This window comes from Corylus avellana, chromosome ca9, assembly GCF_901000735.1.
Source record: "Corylus avellana chromosome ca9, CavTom2PMs-1.0".
Lineage (NCBI taxonomy): Eukaryota > Viridiplantae > Streptophyta > Magnoliopsida > Fagales > Betulaceae > Corylus > Corylus avellana.
In genome coordinates this window covers 4,797,828-4,816,409 of record NC_081549.1, presented here as the reverse complement: position 1 = coordinate 4,816,409, position 18,582 = coordinate 4,797,828, and the positions used below count along the sequence as shown (strand labels likewise).

Genomic DNA, 18,582 nt, shown 5'->3' with positions numbered 1-18,582 from the left:
CATTTTTTTGGACATTTTACTACCATTGTTGATATTATAATTTGAGCATCGACGACACTCGAACACTACCACGTGACACGTCTAACATTGGTGGTAACAAAGTTGTCCTTCAATAATTTTAGTATAAATCATGTCCTGACCAATAGTTTACAATTGGTATGATCGATGTCTCCGTTATTGTGTTCCTTCGTCTTAAATCATTATTTATTCTAAAAATTTGACATTTAGCTATAATATTATGTTAAATCATTATTAATTTAAAAGTTTAAGCTAATAGAAAAAAATAAATTTATTATTTAATAAACACTTTAACAATTCTCAGCCCTCTTATACCAAGAAAAGGTCCTCTTAATATTCTAATTGATATGAGCCAAACTATTTTACAATATTTTGAACTTAGATGTCGTATAGTCTCGATGGATGAATGAATTAGTAGAATCATAACAATCACCTTTATTTTATTTTTTATTTTTTATGTTTGTCATTCCTTAAATTTAATGTCTTTGAACTTTCCAATTGTATATATTCATGCTTGTGGCATAAGCAAGCAAAACAATCATTATCCTTAATTTTGACATTTCTCATCTTGGCATGATAACACACACTATTATTGCTTTTCCATGATCATATATAATGGTCCATATATCCCCTCTCTCTTTTATTTTTATTTCCTTCTAGTTCTCTTTTTGGTTTGGGTCTTTGGAAGGGCTTTAGAACTTTGAAGACCCACCATGCTCCCAATGTTTTGTAAATCTGAAACACAATTTGATTATAGAGCATGTTATGAAAATCTACAATTTGATGTAAGATTGTAGAGGCATGAGATAGGGACATATAGTCATTTAGATATATAGATTTCCTACAAACGTGTTGAAAAAAATATTCAACTCAAGCACGTGTTTTTTAGAAGTATTTATTTTTCGCATGTTTTTTTAGTAATATTAATCAAAAAAAATGTGCTTATCGCATGCTTAAAGAACACGTAACACTTTTAGAGATTGAGTTTAAAGAATTCATACAACACATTTGTAGGAAATTTATATATATAAGAAACATGTGCTTTTCACATGCTCAAAAAATACATGACAATTTTAGAGATGGATTGAAAAAAAAAAAAAAATCAACCCAATTTGAAAGAAATTTCTGTCCAATACATATAATAGTCTTAGAGGATTTGGATTCCCTATTATTGTTTGCCCAACTAAAAAGAAAAAAAAAAAAAAAAAAATACAGAAATAATAGCAGTAAACTCCACGCAATTTGATTTGGAACCCACCGGCACACACAAAAATAATTCTAATATTTAAACAAAATATATATATATATATATATATATATATACACACACACATTTCCAATGTCTGTCTGGGCCAATATTTGATCCATCATCAACCCAACCCAACCCAACGGTCCCAACCCCTCTCCTTGTTGGGATCCTGTCGGACGGACACAGCAGAGAACAGACCCTCCCAGTACGGTAGGTCCTGTATTCCACCAAGATATTGCCACATAGGACGACAGCACACCCCCAGCGGGTCCACTGATGACATGGCAAGATCTGGTAAGCCAAAAAAATTTAAATATTCTCTCTACAAAACATCATCTTGCGCTTTTGCTACTCTTCAGTCTTCAGTAGGCTGGATCTGGGTGTGTCGGTGATATTAAGCCCCCGAAGCAATCCGTTTGTCCTATAAATTTTCTCGCTGAACCCATTTTCAGGGTCTGGGTGTCTTATACTCTAACAACATTGTAAGTCTTTACTGAAAAATGGCATTAGTCAAAGCCAAGTTCGAGTATTTATGGAACATTTTGAGGTACTAGCAATATTGAGATTTTTGGGTTGGGATTTTGACTGAGGATCAAGCAGTTTTTTGGGTGAAGAGAGCATGGAGTTGGGAGATTCAGGGGTTAGTACTACATTGCTCCACTGTTGCTTGTTGATACTCAATTCTACATTTTGTTATTTTTAGTATCCTTTACTGTTTGTGTTAGTTTACTAGGTAGATAGTTGAATGCCGATGATCAAATGGACCATGCAATGCATAATATGATAACCAATTTGGATGGAGAATTTTGTTTATTATGTCATGTTTGGATCTCGGGAAGGAGGAAAGAGATGGAAATTTATCTAATTTGTTTAGGAGAGGAGGCTAGTATGAAGCATGTTTTTTCTTCCACTTTTCTCATACTCGAGTCTCTGGGGATCTAAAATGGGACTACTCGTTTAGTCATACTAATTATAGACTTAAATTTGCTTTAAATTTCCATTTTCTGTTATTGGATTGCATATATAATTGCTTAAAACTTTATTTGATGGATTAATTGGTTTGGGATTAATAGTTTTTTTTTTTTTTAATTTTTATAAATAATTTAATAGAAGTTTGTGTTTCTTGGCACCCCTTGGTTCAATAAAAGGTAGTTTCTGGGAAATTATTTTGAGAATTTTTTCTTTCCTTTCCCAATTTTCCCAATTTTAGGCTCTTTATTGTGTCACAGAAAACATCTTCAAACTGCGTTGGAATGTTTGCTTCATATAATCATATCTGCCCCAAAATTTTTTGTTCTTTCTGCATTGTGTCTCATGCTACTCCAATAGTTTAAGATGATTAAAGACAGCACTTTGAAAGAATAAAAAAATGGAAGAGAGGGTGAGAGAAATTCCCATTTGATAATTGAGTTGTGTTGCTCGTTATTCAGTCAAAACCTTCCAAACTCGTGGGTGGCAAGGTCTGCCAGATCTGTAGTGACACTGTTGGCACAACTGTGGATGGCAAGCCCTTTGTTGCTTGTGATGTTTGTTCATTCCCTGTCTGCCGCCCCTGCTACGAGTATGAGAGGAAAGATGGTAATCAATCTTGCCCTCAATGCAAGACCAAATACAAATGGCACAAAGGTTAGTTCAGTTTAACTGTCATCACATTTTTGTCACTCAGACATCTATGGTTATCAGGATTCAGGAAATAGATGTATGTTTATTCTTTTTTACCTCTAGGGAGCCCTTCAATTCAAGGGGAAGAGGTGGAAGATGCTGATGTTAATGATGCTGCAAATGGTTCAAATTATAAGTTGGGGATTCAAGATAGGAACCTGAATAAAAAAGCGCAGCCAATGAGTTATGGTCGAGGGGAAGATGTTGGTCCCCCTACCTATGATAAAGAGGTTTCTCTTAACCATATTCCTTTGCTCACAAATGGATGTTCTGTAAGTTGATTGAATCAGTTGTCCATGTCTTGACCCTTTCATTACTAGGTAAAATTATATGGTATAAACATTGTCTTGAAATTTCAGGTTTCCGGAGAGCTGTCAGCTGTGTCTCCCGAGCGTCTTTCCATGGCATCTCCTGAAAGTGGCATCAGGGGAAAGCACATAAATCCACTACCTTACATGGCAGAAGCCAATCGTTCATCACGTATTCTCCTCCCCCAAATTTCTTTCTTATTTAAAATGCTATTTATTGCTTGTTTCTGTTTTTTGATTCAAATTTGATTTCAGCATTGAGATAGCTAATCTCACCTGGGTTCTCAGGGTCTGGCAGCGTAGCCTGGAAAGAGAGAATTGATGGTTGGAAGGTGAAGCCCGAGAAGAATGTGGTTCCAATGAGTGTTAGTAATGCTCCATCCGAAGGCAGGGGTGGTGGAGATTTTGATGCCAGCACTGATGTGGTGATGGATGATTCTTTATTGTAAGTGTTGTCCTCATAGGGCACAATGTTTTCCCCCTTGTGAGTTGGTCGCATCTGTTTCAATTGCTCGGCAGCATTATACATATATTTACTTCATACAATCTCAACTCCCACTCTATACTTCATCTAATATATAAGATTACACACTCCCAATCAACTTACCTTTTCTCTTGCTCCCCTGCTCAGCTCTTTGTATGCTTGGATGAAAATGCACAAGTGCAAATTGCGATTGAATTTATCTATTCATGTACTTTAACATAAATGACGCAATAATTACTGAATATGAAAACAAATGTTAGGGAATATAAGCCCTCGATGAATAAGTTTTTCTCATACAAAGTGATAAAATGGATCTGATGCTTAGATAACTCATGCTACACAGAAGATCTGAAAAATACTGTGTTATCTTGATCAGGAACAATAGTAAATTAAACATGCTCATTGACTTACATAGTTGGGCATGTATGGGAGGTGAACTTTATGAATGGTTTCCTCCCTTTGTTTAGATTTATACATTACTGTGTAGAGCAGCTGCTGATATTTTAAATTTCATATTTTCTTTCTCTATTTTGTGATGTAGAAATGATGAAGCCCGCCAGCCTTTATCAAGGAAGGTTTCTATTCCTTCCTCTAGGATTAACCCTTATAGGATGGTCATAGTTCTGCGGCTTATTATTCTCAGCATTTTCTTGCATTACCGTATAACAAATCCAGTTCCCAATGCCTATGCTTTGTGGTTAGTATCTGTGATTTGTGAAATATGGTTTGCAATGTCATGGATATTGGATCAGTTCCCAAAATGGCTTCCTGTGAACCGTCAGACATATCTTGACAGACTGGCTTTGAGGTAGTTTTCATCTCTCTTATTCAACTTCTAAAAAGTTTCCAACTTCTTTAAGATTCTCATAATCTTTTGGAGCTCTAAATTTAATTTTTCATAATGGTCCACAGATATGACCGAGAAGGAGAGCCATCTCAGTTGGCTGCTGTTGACATTTTTGTCAGTACAGTTGACCCTTTAAAGGAGCCTCCACTTGTCACAGCCAATACTGTCTTATCCATTCTTGCAGTAGACTACCCAGTAGACAAAGTTTCTTGTTATGTTTCAGATGATGGAGCTGCTATGTTGACTTTTGAAGCTTTGTCTGAAACATCAGAATTTGCCAGAAAATGGGTTCCTTTCTGCAAGAAATACACCATTGAGCCTAGAGCCCCAGAATGGTACTTTGCACAGAAGATTGACTACTTAAAGGACAAGGTTCATCCATCATTTGTCAAAGCTCGCAGAGCTATGAAGGTAGGAAGGTTTTCTTTTAATTATTTTTATAGTACTAGGATTTACTGTGTATATCATGTTCTTATTGCAAGTCTGCTATTAACTGCATTGCAGAGAGAATATGAAGAGTTCAAAGTTCGTATTAATGGGCTTGTGGCAAAGGCCGAGAAGGTTCCTGATGAAGGATGGTTCATGCAAGATGGTACACCTTGGCCTGGAAATAACACCAGAGATCATCCGGGGATGATCCAGGTTTGTCCTTTTTGACGTGGATTAGTGTGTTTAACAGCAATAAGTACCTTGTTAATGGCATGCAAGATACTTCTTACCAGCTTCAGGAACCTTTGACATATGAGTTACTTGTACCGAGACCACCCAAGCATGATGATGTTGGTGTGGCAATGAGAACATGCCCATAAATGCTAAAACTACATGGCTGGATTCCTGTTTTTTTTTTCCCCCACTCTCATGTTTTCCAATATTCTTCTTGTTCATGGCCGACTTTCTTTTGATGTGTGAAATCCTCTTTAGGGCTTAGTGAGATTTATTTATTTATTTTTTAATGTCATGGGAATGTCTGGATTAATTTGTTCTTTTTCTCTTTTTCATTTTTCCCTCCTAATAAATGCTGTTGGGACTCATTTTCTTCTTTCTTCATTACTGGCAGGTTTTCTTAGGACAAAGTGGAGGACTTGACAGTGAGGGTAATGAGCTTCCACGACTAGTCTACGTGTCTCGTGAGAAGCGTCCTGGTTTCCAACATCACAAGAAGGCCGGTGCTATGAATGCACTTGTAAGTAGACAATTATAGAATGTTGAAGCTCTTTGTGTTGAACATATACTCTCTCTGACTGTCTGTGAGTTACTCATACAGGTTCGTGTATCGGCAGTTCTTACTAATGGACCCTTTTTGTTAAATCTTGATTGTGATCATTACATAAACAACAGCAAGGCAATACGGGAAGCTATGTGTTTCCTAATGGATCCAAACCTTGGAAAATCAGTGTGCTATGTTCAATTTCCTCAGAGATTTGATGGGATTGATAAGAATGATCGATATGCCAATCGTAATACCGTTTTCTTTGATGTAAGTTCTGTTTAACAACCTTGGGTCAGAATCCTCAAAGTTCTCATTGAAATACTGTCATATTTACACAATAATCTATTCGTTATTGGTGGCACAATATTTCCTACTCATGTTCTTTTCTCACTTTATCATATCAAAATTTTTATGTGGATTTTAGATCAATTTAAGAGGCTTGGATGGCATCCAAGGCCCTGTATATGTGGGTACAGGGTGCGTTTTCAACAGAACAGCCTTGTATGGCTATGAGCCCCCTCTCAAGCCTAAGCATAAAAAATCGAGCATGTTATCTACATGCTTTGGTAGATCCGGAAAGAGGAGATCCAATTCAAGTGGAAAGGAAGCCAATAAAAAAAAGTCGGGCAAGCATGTTGACCCAACTGTGCCAATATACAATCTAGAAGATATTGAAGAAGGAGTGGAAGGTGCAGCTTTAATTTCTATTATTCTTTATGTTACAAGATCCATTCCTGGTCTTTATTGTTGTGGTGTAAACTGTTACTTTCTTAAAGTGGTTTAAACTACATTCTCCTTTGCTCTATTGGGGTTATTTTGGTTAGTGTCAACTCTCGCATCTGGTGTTTCTTGAACCCTGAATTATTTTGGTCATTTTTATTTCCCATGCAGTTGCCTGTTGCATTACATTAATATTGATGCAATTTGAGACAAGATATTTTAAAGACATAAATATCTCATATGAATTTTATGGATATTGCACTTTCTCTTCTCTCTTATATTGATTATTATCTCAGCTAAGATCTCATAAAAATAACCCCATCGCCCTTCCATGGCCATATGAGTCAATTTTGGGTAGATATTATGCTACCACACATCAACATCTGAAATTATTGGATGTTTACATGTAATGTTATTTGGATCTGTTTACTATTAGTGATACACCTATCTTCCCTGTAAATTTTTGTGTATAGGTGCGGGATTTGATGATGAGAAGTCACTGCTCATGTCCCAGATGAGCCTGGAGAAAAGGTTTGGTCAATCAGCCGCATTTGTTGCTTCAACACTAATGGAAAACGGTGGTGTTCCACAGTCTGCCACTCCAGAATCCCTCCTCAAAGAAGCTATTCACGTCATTAGCTGTGGATATGAAGACATGACTGAGTGGGGAAGTGAAGTATGTTGCTTTGTCCTTTTGTTTCCAGTTTTGCAGTGTAACTGAGAACATATGGGCTGTTAGTTGGGGCTGGAAACAAGCAAGTACTTGTCTGTTTGACCACCTTGTTTGTTTCCAATTCTTTTCCCCCTTGTTTATAGTGCCAAAGTATTCTTTATGGTAGCAGAGCATACTTTTGATGTTGTTTGTGCAGATAGGATGGATATATGGTTCCGTTACTGAGGATATCCTTACAGGGTTCAAGATGCATGCCCGAGGTTGGAAATCGATCTATTGCATGCCGCATCCTCCTGCCTTTAAAGGATCTGCTCCTATTAACCTTTCTGACCGTCTGAACCAAGTGCTCCGCTGGGCTTTGGGTTCAGTCGAAATTCTTCTTAGTCGGCACTGCCCCATATGGTATGGTTATAGCGGAAGGCTGAAGTGGCTCGAGAGATTTGCTTATGTGAACACCACCATATACCCAGTCACAGCCATTCCTCTTCTTGCCTACTGTACATTGCCAGCTGTCTGTCTACTTACAGGAAAGTTTATTATCCCCCAGGTAAATATAATTTCAATTGTTGCGATCGTTGATTGTTGATTTCCACTATCTATCATGTTTCTATTCATAATGAGGCTAAGTAAATGCATTATCATGATGATATCTCGCATTGGTTGATCAAGTTTCCTGGCACAACTCTTTAAAAGAATAGCTTGTTTCTTCTTTTTTATTGTAATGAGGCAAAGTAAATGCATCACCATAAGATATCTCGCATTGGTTGATCAAAATTCTTGGCACAACCCTTTAAAAGAATAGCTTGTTTCCTCTTTTTTTACTGTAATTAATAGGAGAGCTGTAAAGAAAGCTTTTTGTTTCCATCAGATTTTAGGGGTATATTTCCATCTTCTACCAAAGCACTAGGCAACAGTTGGTAATAAAACATCCTTTTTATCAAATTCATTTGATATTTGTTAACATTTCAGCTGAGGTTGAGTGCCCTGATTTGTCTTTTTCTTACTGCAGATCAGTAACATTGCCAGTATCTGGTTCATATCCCTCTTTCTTTCCATCTTTGCCACTGGTATATTAGAAATGAGATGGAGTGGTGTTGGGATAGATGAGTGGTGGAGAAATGAACAATTTTGGGTTATTGGAGGTGTGTCAGCCCACCTATTTGCTGTTTTCCAAGGCCTCCTTAAGGTTCTTGCTGGCATCGATACCAATTTTACTGTCACTTCCAAAGCTTCTGATGAAGAAGGGGATTCTGCTGAGTTGTATTTGTTCAAGTGGACGACTCTACTCATCCCACCAACCACACTCCTAATAATCAACCTGGTTGGGGTGGTTGCTGGAATCTCATATGCCATCAACAGTGGCTACCAATCTTGGGGTCCTCTCTTTGGGAAGCTGTTTTTTGCTTTCTGGGTGATTGTTCATCTCTATCCCTTCCTTAAGGGTCTAATGGGTCGCCAGAACCGAACACCTACCATCGTTGTCGTGTGGTCGGTTCTTCTTGCCTCCATCTTCTCCTTACTTTGGGTTCGTATTGACCCTTTTACGACCCAGGTGACTGGCCCAGATGTTGAACTGTGTGGAATCAACTGCTAGGGTAACATGTAGACATGATAAAGAACATTACATTACAAAAAATATGCGAAGATTTTGTCTGAAAATCTTCAGCTGGCAAAATTTTCAAAGGTATCTTCTTTTAGCTTCTGTGTCATGCTTGAGTTTGAGAGTCAAATTTTGTTGCAAAGTAGATTACGTGGGTTCAATACATGAGTTGTTTTTCAGTTTTCATTTCTTTAGCTGTTTTTGGGTTTATTCAATCTGTTAGTTAATTAAAGGGACTGGGCACTGCAGTGGAGATGATATTCATAATTATTCCCCTAACTGGGGTTTTAACCATTTCATTGAACTGCTCTTTCTGCTTTTCTTTGGATGAGTAAAACCTTATATTTAGAATTTTAGCTTTCTTCGCTTTGTATGGTGGCATTTTAATTAGGAAATTTTCTGGAAAGTTGGGAGGATTTAATTCATGCTTGATATACATCTGAAATTTTTACTGCAGATGAGTTTTAGCCGATATCACATGGTGAAAAAATTCCATGAAACTTGCATATAATAGTTTAACCAATAGACCTAATAATTTTGTTGATCGGGCTATAAGCAATTTCAACAGCGAATGTGAAAGAGCAACTATGTTGAGTTGAAAAAAATAGTCTGAAAGAAATTTTTTTCTATTAAAAAATAAATAAATTAAGGAGAATAGCTCTTAGTGACAAGCTTTATATCAGCCTATTTGAGCATCTCCATAGGACATGGAATTGTTCAATTTGGGTAGGGTCCTTTACTCTGTTTAGGGGTAAGCAAATACCCGACCAACCCGCAAATCCCGACCCACCCGCGCCCAATCCGCCCCGTGGGTTTAAGGTTATTTTTCGCAAAAACCGGTTGGATTTTGTCCAACCTGGATGGGGCGGGGCGGGTTTCGGGTTAAAAATATTGTTGGCTCATGGGTACCCTCCTCGCCCCGCTTAACACACAAAAATAAAAATAAAAAATAAAAATAATAAAAAATAAAAAATAAAAAAAATCCCTAATTTCCACTTCCTAGCCTAAGCCGCCCCTCACTCACACCTAGGCTTGGGTATTGGTCAAAATAGTCCGGTTTTGGCTCTTATTGGGTATTAACTGATAATTTTCGGTTAAACGGTTTATTAACTGATACCGGACCAATAAGAATTTTAACCGAAATTATCGATTATAACAGTACACAGTTAAACAGTTCGGTTAAACCGGTTTAACCGTGGGCTTTATATTGATTTATTTTGTTGGGCCAAAAATGAGTTTTTTTTTTTTTACTTTTGAGAGCCCAAATACTTTTTGTTAAGATCCAAATATTTGTTTTTTGGGTTAAAAATTGAAACTTTTTTATATTGATCCACCGCAACTTTTTTTTTATTATTTTTTTTTATATATATTATAAAATACATTTTTCCAAAGCAAATGGACTAATTAATATAATGAATGCTAATTAAACTAACAAAACTAGGTAATGAAAAATGCTTTCACCAAAGGCAAAGAAATTCCATCAAATGCCATCACTAAAAAAAAATCAAAACCTACCTAAACCCAAATTAAGATAAGGTTACATAGGTATATATATAATTCCAAAACTACGTCGTTTTGGCATCCCTACTTAACGGTTTATATCAGTTAAACAGTTAACCGATATGAAATTTCTAACCGGACCGAACCGAACCAATAAGCATACCGGTATAAAAAATTTAACCGATAAGAATATCGGTATATCGGTTACGGTTAATATCGGTTTGGTTGAAACCGGTACATGGCCGGTAATCAGTAACCGGTTAATCTGCCCACCCCTACTCACGCCTGCGGCCTGCCTCTCTCAGAACTCTCCCTTCCATTTTCTCCAGAAACTCAACATCTCTCTCATCTTAGTATTCTGCACGTCAGGTATCTCTCTCTCTCTCTCTGTAATTGTCGTCAACGACTCGACGTCGTTCTGCTCATGCAGAATCTGCACGACGCCGGCGTGTGCTGTTCGTGCAGATTTATTTTCCAACTCATCCTATTTTTTCCCTATATATTGCATATGCCCCCCAATGTCTTCCTATTCATCATCTACCTCCCTCCAAAATCATAGATATCATTCTCTTGTTACCTCTAAGCCCCTCGGTTCTTCGATCTTGTCAATTTTCCTTTTTACTGCGATTTGTGACATTTTTTCTTCTTCTTTATTTTGTTAAATATTCTCTAAATATCCAAAATGGTATTACTTGAAGTCTATTTTTTTGTCTCCTAACAAGACTTTCAACGGGGAATGTGCGGTTTTGGGAATTCTTGTTAGCCCTCTTCTTGCAGATTGTTTTCGTTTTTCGCTCAACAAAAATAATTTGGCTACGTTTATATCAAAAAACGATCCACAACTAACTCAGCAAAATGGATAAAAAATCAATATTATTCACTTTCTGTTTTTGGGAATAGGAAAGTAGATAAATATATTTAAAATAAACAAGTCAAAGTAAATTGCTATAAGGATTTTTATATGTCAATTTTCAAAAATTCTTTTTTGCATTGAATTTTATGTTGTTGAATATATTTTCCTAGATAACTCTTCTAGTACTACTGATAATGTTAGTATTTATTTGTTATAGCAAGCTAGATTTGTTCTCTAGTTGCGGTGATTCTCCCGGTGAATGTGTTCTTAAATATAAAATTCGGTAGCTTTGTGCTATTTCGGCCGACCGAAAGGATGGTTTTAGGCCCATATCTAATTTCTTTCTGGGCTTGATATTTCTTTCCATCGTGATGGAGGAGGAGGACATCTTTGATTCCTCTCTGAATCTGGAAGAAGCTCACTTCAAGGAAGGCTATTCCGAGGGCTACGAGCACGGTCTAGTTACTTTGGGCTCGTATTGATCCTTTTACGACCCATCTTCTCCTTACTTTGGGTTCGTATTGATCCTTAGCTTTTTCTGGGTTTATTCAATCTCCCTTGTTACATTTTTGCCCTTTCAATTAGAATAATAAAAAAAAAGAGACTGGCCACTGCAATGGAGATGATACTCTTAATTATTCCCCTAACTGGGGTTTTAACAAATAAGCAACTGCAGTTGTCAAATTTCATTGATCTGCCTTTTCTTTGGATGAGTAAAACCTTATATTGAGAATTTTAGCTTTCTTCCCTTTGTATGGTGGCATTTTAATTAGGAAATGTTTTGAAAAGTTGGGAGGGACTTAATTCATGCTCGATAAAAATCTGAAAATTTTACTGCAGATGACACTTCTGTTTTTTAGCATCACGTGGTGAAAAAATTCCATGAAACTTGCATATCATAGTTTATAGGATCGATCCAACAATTTTGTTGTTAGAGCAATTATAACAGTAAATGTGAGAAAGCAGCTATGAGGCCTACTTACTCAAACAGGTCTCAGGCCACCCACCCACTTGTTAGGACAGGCGAACCTTTCATATTTTTTTGTCCAAATTGTCTTTGGAGATCCAAATCCTACGACAGCAATGGAGAAAATGACGAGTTGTGGCATTAAATTCAAAATGCTTAACATTCCACTAAGTTCTTTTTATGACGGTTGATATGACATTTAAGATCGTTTGTTTGGGTAAAATATTTTTTGAAAAAGATTTTTTTTGTTTTTTTTCTTTTGTGTTGCACCCAAAAGACCTACTAGCATGGATGCCTAATGAATAGAAGAAAATGTTATAGACAAACAAAAAATAGAAATAGTTTCATAATATTTCATTCGAAAAGGAATCAAAATTTCAATTATATTAGATATCACCCTCCACCGTTACTTTTTTTAAGCATATGTTCTCAAGAAAATTCTCTGCAAGCATGCTTATTTTGATGATCAAATCCCAGCGATTAATAGCTCCGATTTAGAAAATTCAATGCACAAGAAACAAATCGATGGAAATACACCAAAATCTAACACATCTATCTCGTTTCCAAGAGATCCGTCCAAAGGGAAAAGGGCTGAAAAAATAGAGGCAAAAATACTATTCTACATTTTCAGTATTTTAAAGATTACATAAATCATGATTTGTAGATATTGAATGAGACCATTCGTATTTCATCCCTTTGCTATTGTTGAGCTTGATCTGTCTTTGTTTTACTCCTAACATTCAGAGACCAGGCACTAGCAAATGTTATGGAAGATTACTGGACAATGGTACTGAGCAAACTGTAATACTCTCTAACAGAGGTTACAGAACAATTGTCGGAAATGGTTGCTCCTGGGGAGAAGCTTTCTTGCTCCGGATTAATTGTATCCTCTTCATTTTATTTGAACTGGAGATGATCTAATTAGTTTTATATGAAGGGCAAAATTGCCCAAAAAATATAAAACCACTATCCGCATATGTGGATATTGGTTTTTGCTAACCGTATCATCATCTATATATACGGCCATGTTTTCTAAACTATTAGAAAAGTATGTCATTTGAATTTTAAAATAGGTTTAGAGTATTAAAATGTGATCCAATGTCCATGATTAATTTTCGGAAAGTAAAGAGAGTGTAGTATTTAATTTTTAGGGTTAAATACCTTATTTTTCCTAGGGTTTAAACTCTTTATTTTTTCTCTCTAGGTTTTTATTTTTATCACAGGAGGTGCCCGAAACACCCTCAAAACCAGCCAAGGAGCCAAAGGGATGGCGGAAATCACCCAAATTTTTTTTGTTTTTTTTTTTTTTGTTTTAAAACAACATAATTTTTTAATCTTTTTAATTTTTTTAGAAAATATTTTTCAAAAAATTAATTATAAGACACGTGTCGGTTTTTGATTGGTGCTGACGTGGCGTTCCATTAAATTTTAAATGAAATTTTAATGAAATTATCATTTTCGTTTTTATGAAAACCATATATACGTCATGTGATAAAAATGAAAACTTATAAGGAAAAAAATAAATGATGTAAACCTAGGGAAAATAAGGTATTTAACCTTATTTTTTATTTAGTGATTTTTAGTTGTTATTTGAAAACAAGAACTTTAATGGGTTAAATACTAAAAACCCTCTTAGGGTTTGAAGTCTTTATTTTTATTACATGAAGTACTTGTAGTTGTGGTTTTCATAAAGACGGAAATAGTACTTCCGTTAAAATTTCATCCAAAACTTAATAAAACGTCACGTCAGTACGAATCACATTGTTCCATGCGTCTTATAATTAATTTTTTTGAAAATATTAAAAAAATTAATTTTTTCAAAATAAAAATTTTGGGGCCACCCCATCTGGCCGGTTTGTCGCCACCCCCACTCACCTCGGCCTCTTCTCCCTCACCTGGTCTCGCTCCCTTCTCACCCACTCACTCAACCTTAATCTCCTCCACGACCACCACCACCCATTTAAATCTCCTCCTCCGTTTCTGCAGGATTTGATTTAGAATTCCTTGAATTTCTCTTCAGTTACTACTGTGAAGATCGCTGCACCGACGGTTTCAAACCCCAATTTCTCAACCTCGGTGAAAAAAGCAAGCTCGTTGTTGAGTGCCCTTTTGGTCAGAAACTCACACAAGGTTCGCTTCGCAATTTCCTTCTTAGCTCTTCATTTTCATTTTCTGTACAGAAAATTTTTCCTTTCCTCCAATAAAGTCTTTACTTGTTTTGATTTTCATTTTGGACGCAATAATTCCTTCCTTGTAAACCACAACCCAATTGAAAATGAAGGTGGCGATGTGGAGGTGGAAAGAATATGGGGAAGAAGAAAGTGGAGGAGGAGATTCAAATGCGTGGTGGTGGTCGTGGAGGAGATTAAGGTTGAAGAAGTGGGTGAGGAGGGAGCGAGACCAGGTGAGGGAGAAGAGGCCGAGGTGAGTGGGGGTGGCGACAAACCGGCCAGATGGGGTGGCCCAAGGCCAAAGGGGGTGGCCAAAATGGCCCTACGGCCACCTCCAAAATTTTTAATTTTTAATTTTTTTTAAAAAAATAATTTTTTAATATATCAAAAAATTAATTATAAGACAAGTGATGCAATATAATTAATGCTGACGTGACAATGAGATAAAAATAAAAATTAGAAGACAAAAAATAAAGACTTCAAACCTAAGAGTTTATTAATATTTAACCCTAAACTTTAATTTTATATCTTCACCTCTGCGCCTCCTTCCTACTACCTAGCTCCTGACCAAGAAACCCTAAAATCCCTTCATCCAAAAAAAAGAACCCCTAAAATCCCATAACTTTCAACCCTTTAAATTTATCATCGTTATCCTCTGATCTCCGTCCATGGAGGAACCCATAGTGGCGCCAGCAATGACGGACTGTTCAAGGCCATGGCCGATTCGCATATCACTTTATGAATCGTTAATTTATGATCCACCTGTGCGTATTTGTCGGCCTCGTGCTACAGCTCTTTATCGCCGTCCGTCTTACAACATAGTTTTCTCTATGTCATTTTTCAAGCGTGGGAAGAAGGCTGATTATACCAAGTGGTATAAGATTAACGTTAATACAGAAAGTAATGTGAAGCTCGAGAATGAGATGTTAGAGATCCAGCCGTTTTGGGGAGGAGAAGTTCCAAAATTTGCTAGCTTTGAAGCCCTAGGCGGCGATATATACTGCTTTGGTGGCAAAGGTCTCTGTGATTACGGTCGATCTTCGATGAATGTTTATAAATTAAGCACTAACTTTCCTACTGATAGGTTGTTTCGGATGCCTTCTATGAAAATTTCAAGAATCCATCCTCACTCTTTGGTGCTTGACGGTAAGATATATGTTCTTGCCGGTCATGGTGTTTACGGCCGCAGACCCGGACGAAATGGAAAACTGGATTTCGGAGAAGTCCCGGTTGTTGAGGTCTATGAGCCCACCACGGGAGACTGGAAGACCTTGCCTCCTCCTCCATTTCCTATAGAAACAGACTATATTTGTGCAGCTCTTGAGAATCCAAGCAGGATTCTCGTTGCTTCACTTGCAGAAACTGATGAACCAACTTTAGTGTTCTATCAATATGACGTGAAGCAAGGTTGTTGGCAAATGCTTGAGAAACCTGAGCGCAACTTACACTATAAGTGTCCAATTAGACATGGAGGAAAGGCTATCACTGTGGGCAACACTCTCTATTGGGTAACTTATGACACAAAGTTGCTTGCCTACGATGTCCACCAGGACGAGTGGCTGTTGGGGAACCTCAAAGGTCTTGGAATCTCCTTTCTTGAATTCGAATACGACGAGTACTGTCCTTTTAGTTTAATCCATTTAGCGGGTCTGAGATTCGCCATGGTTCAATGCGTATATGATAATAAGGTTGAGGTTCAATGTGTCATAGTTGACGTCCATCCGAAGCCCGAGCGTTTGGAAATTTCAGTGGTGTCCGTCCACAAATTTAAGACGGAGAGGAATTCTCTCGTACATAGTTGCTTTTTAGTGTAATTCTCTTGCTTTCACAGAATTGCTTCTGTAAGTTTCTTTCGTTCTCTCGATATTCCTTTTTATGTGTTAGTTTTGTTATCCATATTCTAGTGCCTGAAGGTTCAATATATGCATCATAACTGAAATATGGAATGATGTTATCATGTTAGTAGGAAAGCAACGAGAGAAAGCTAGGTCATTTTGGGAGTTGTGAGGAAAATTTTTGTCTTTCAGAGTCTCTTCTGTCTATTCTGGAATTTTCTCTGAACATGTTGTTTATATTTATCTGTGTAAACTTTCTTTACTCAGTCCTCTTCTGAGTCTTCTCTTCGTTGTTTACTTTTAATTTTGGAACCATGTGAAATGCATTTATTTATGTGTTCAAGGATGCTATGTGATAAGATGGCTTTGTAATTGTCCTCAACAAATGGCATTATAGTGTTTAGGGTAGGTTTAGATATTCGGTCTTTGTTCCAGCCTAGACACTCTGGCAATCAGCTGAAGATGTTGCTTGCTACCATTATGGTTGAAATCTGAATTAATTAGTGACATTCCATAGTAGGCAAAACTGCCAGTTAGTCTTGAAGGAAGCCTAACCGGCTCAAGTTCATAAAAGAAAGATGTTAGTGATAGATTATTAGAGTTGGCCTGGGTATTCAAATAAAAATATAATGTCGCCTATGAATCCCTAAGTTTGTGGCTTTTGACATTTCTGATCCTGAGGTTGCATTAATTCGGTCAAACCCTATATTTGTTTGACTTGCCAAGTCTTGGCCTATACCTTATCCATGTGTGTAAGTCAGACTTACTGTTTCATACATTTACGAAATGGGCTCAATTTACATCAATGCCAAGCCACAAAATGGATGAATAATAATCAGAATTATTTTATGGGTATGTGTTAGCATGTGCAAGTATCTGCTCATAGCTTTTTACTGTCTTTCTAACTTTTCGTCTATTATATTGTTTGATGTAGGCATTCCTAGCAATTGAGGACAGTGGTTTGATTCAGGGACAAGGACAAAGGCACATCTATTGCACAAATGGAAAGGGCCACTCATTAGCATTTTATGTTGGGTACATGGATGTTTTGTGGCATAGCTGAGAAAGGGGTAGGTAGTGGGTGTATGGATTGCATTGCAGCATGTAATTAGATTTCAGCTGTGACAGCTTTTGTAATTAGATTTTGTTGGCTAATTGTTGAATCTCCTGCCACTAATATTTTTATTATGTCTACATTCCGTCAGCTTTTGTAATGACAGTCAGGGTGCTTTTGTAAGGTATTCACCCATGTTTTGTATACAAACAGCTTTTTGTAATGCCTTGTTTGGCAGCGAACTCAACTTATATCAAAACCCAAAATTTAAAAAACCCCTAAATGTTTTGAGTGTACTTCTGAATTTGGTAAGGATTTGTTTTAATCATGAGCTTGAAATAATAATTTTGAGCCCAATGAACTAGAGAATAGATTCTCGCGTTGAAAACAAAAACAAGCGATCAAGAACATTTTTTTTAACATAACATGTTGAAAATAGACTAAATACAAATTAAGACACTTAAAAGTAACTTGCGAATTGGTTTTTTTGGGCTGAAGTTGGCTGGTTACTTCAAGGAAGGCTATTCCGAGGGCTACGAGCACGGTCTAGTTGGTGGCAGAGAGGATGGACAACAGGTGGGCTTGAAAGTGGGTTTCGAGACCGGGGAGGAGCTCGGCTTTTACGATGGTTGCATCCACGTCTGGAACTCCGCGATTCAAGTGGATCAGACTCGGTTCTCGGATCAAGTCCAGAAGACGATCAGGCAGATGGAGGAGTTGGTGAAGAAATACCCGGTTATGGATCCGGAGAACGAGAGCGTTCAGCAACTGATGGAGGGCTTGAGGCTCAAGTTTAGGGCGGTTTCTGCGACTCTGGGTGTGAAATTGGAGTATGTTGGATACCCAAAAACAGGACCAGATTCTGGATTCTAAGCAGATTGAATTTTGAGGTTTTTTTTCCTCCATCTTCTATTATTTATGTATGATTTGATTTCTCGTACACTGCCCCTTCCCTTCTTTCTAATGGGTTTCGAATATAAAAATCATTTATTGGTACATAACCTGACTGAGGTAAATCCATGAACTCAATTCGGTTATTCTTTCCTAGTCTTAATAACCGCCTGAACCCTGAATTGTCTTGTCTTATGACTCATCAATCAGATAGATGAATTTTTTGAAATCTCTGGAGTAAGGTCGTAGTGTATGTAATGTGTAGTTTGAAATTTTTGATTTTTATTTCTTTTTTCACAAATAATAGTTGAATAGTATTTGAAGGTCAAGGGTTTATCTGAGTTCCTGAATGTGTGGGAATTGAGGACGAGTGTTTGAAAAATGTGGTTGCTGGAATCTCATATGCCATCAACAGTGGCTACCAATCTTGGGGTCCTCTCTTTGGGAAGCTGTTTTTTGCTTTCTGGGTGATTGTTCATCTCTATCCTTTCCTTAAGGGTCTAATGGGTCGCCAGAACCGAACACCTACCATCGTTGTCG

At 37.1% G+C, this 18,582-nt stretch overlaps 3 protein-coding genes across 6 annotated transcripts; all 3 read left to right on the top strand.

The window, feature by feature from the left end:
* Nucleotides 1-1,484: 1,484 nt before the first annotated feature.
* On the top strand, nt 1,485-8,957 carry LOC132191399 (cellulose synthase A catalytic subunit 3 [UDP-forming]-like). 2 transcript variants are annotated; one of them, XM_059606392.1, is made up of 14 exons: nt 1,485-1,561; nt 2,698-2,893; nt 2,993-3,201; nt 3,289-3,409; nt 3,526-3,682; nt 4,263-4,529; nt 4,634-4,979; nt 5,073-5,210; nt 5,626-5,751; nt 5,833-6,045; nt 6,203-6,467; nt 6,972-7,174; nt 7,368-7,718; nt 8,181-8,957. In XM_059606392.1, the coding sequence occupies exons 1-14, from the start codon at nt 1,544-1,546 to the stop codon at nt 8,763-8,765; spliced, it is 3,195 nt and encodes a 1,064-aa protein (XP_059462375.1). In that variant the 5' UTR covers nt 1,485-1,543; the 3' UTR covers nt 8,766-8,957. The 2 variants fall into 2 exon arrangements, with proteins under 2 accessions (XP_059462375.1, XP_059462374.1); XM_059606391.1 differs by lacking the exon at nt 1,485-1,561 and adding an exon at nt 1,642-1,907.
* Nucleotides 8,958-11,495: 2,538 nt separating this feature from the next.
* Nucleotides 11,496-18,264, top strand: LOC132162537 (uncharacterized). The gene is made up of 2 exons (XM_059572779.1): nt 11,496-11,599; nt 17,712-18,264. Exons 1-2 carry the CDS (start codon nt 11,496-11,498, stop codon nt 18,022-18,024), a joined length of 417 nt encoding a protein of 138 aa, XP_059428762.1. The 3' UTR covers nt 18,025-18,264.
* Nucleotides 13,958-17,374, top strand: LOC132162536 (uncharacterized). Of its 3 annotated transcripts, none has more exons than XR_009438229.1 (2): nt 13,958-14,221; nt 17,032-17,374. XR_009438229.1 is itself a non-coding variant. In XM_059572777.1 (2 exons), the coding sequence occupies exons 1-2, from the start codon at nt 14,931-14,933 to the stop codon at nt 17,039-17,041; spliced, it is 1,152 nt and encodes a 383-aa protein (XP_059428760.1). In that variant the 5' UTR covers nt 14,232-14,930; the 3' UTR covers nt 17,042-17,374. The 3 variants fall into 3 exon arrangements, 2 of the variants coding, with proteins under 2 accessions (XP_059428760.1, XP_059428761.1); XM_059572777.1 differs by lacking the exon at nt 13,958-14,221 and adding an exon at nt 14,232-16,072; XM_059572778.1 differs by lacking the exon at nt 13,958-14,221 and adding an exon at nt 14,232-16,103.
* Nucleotides 18,265-18,582: the final 318 nt, after the last annotated feature.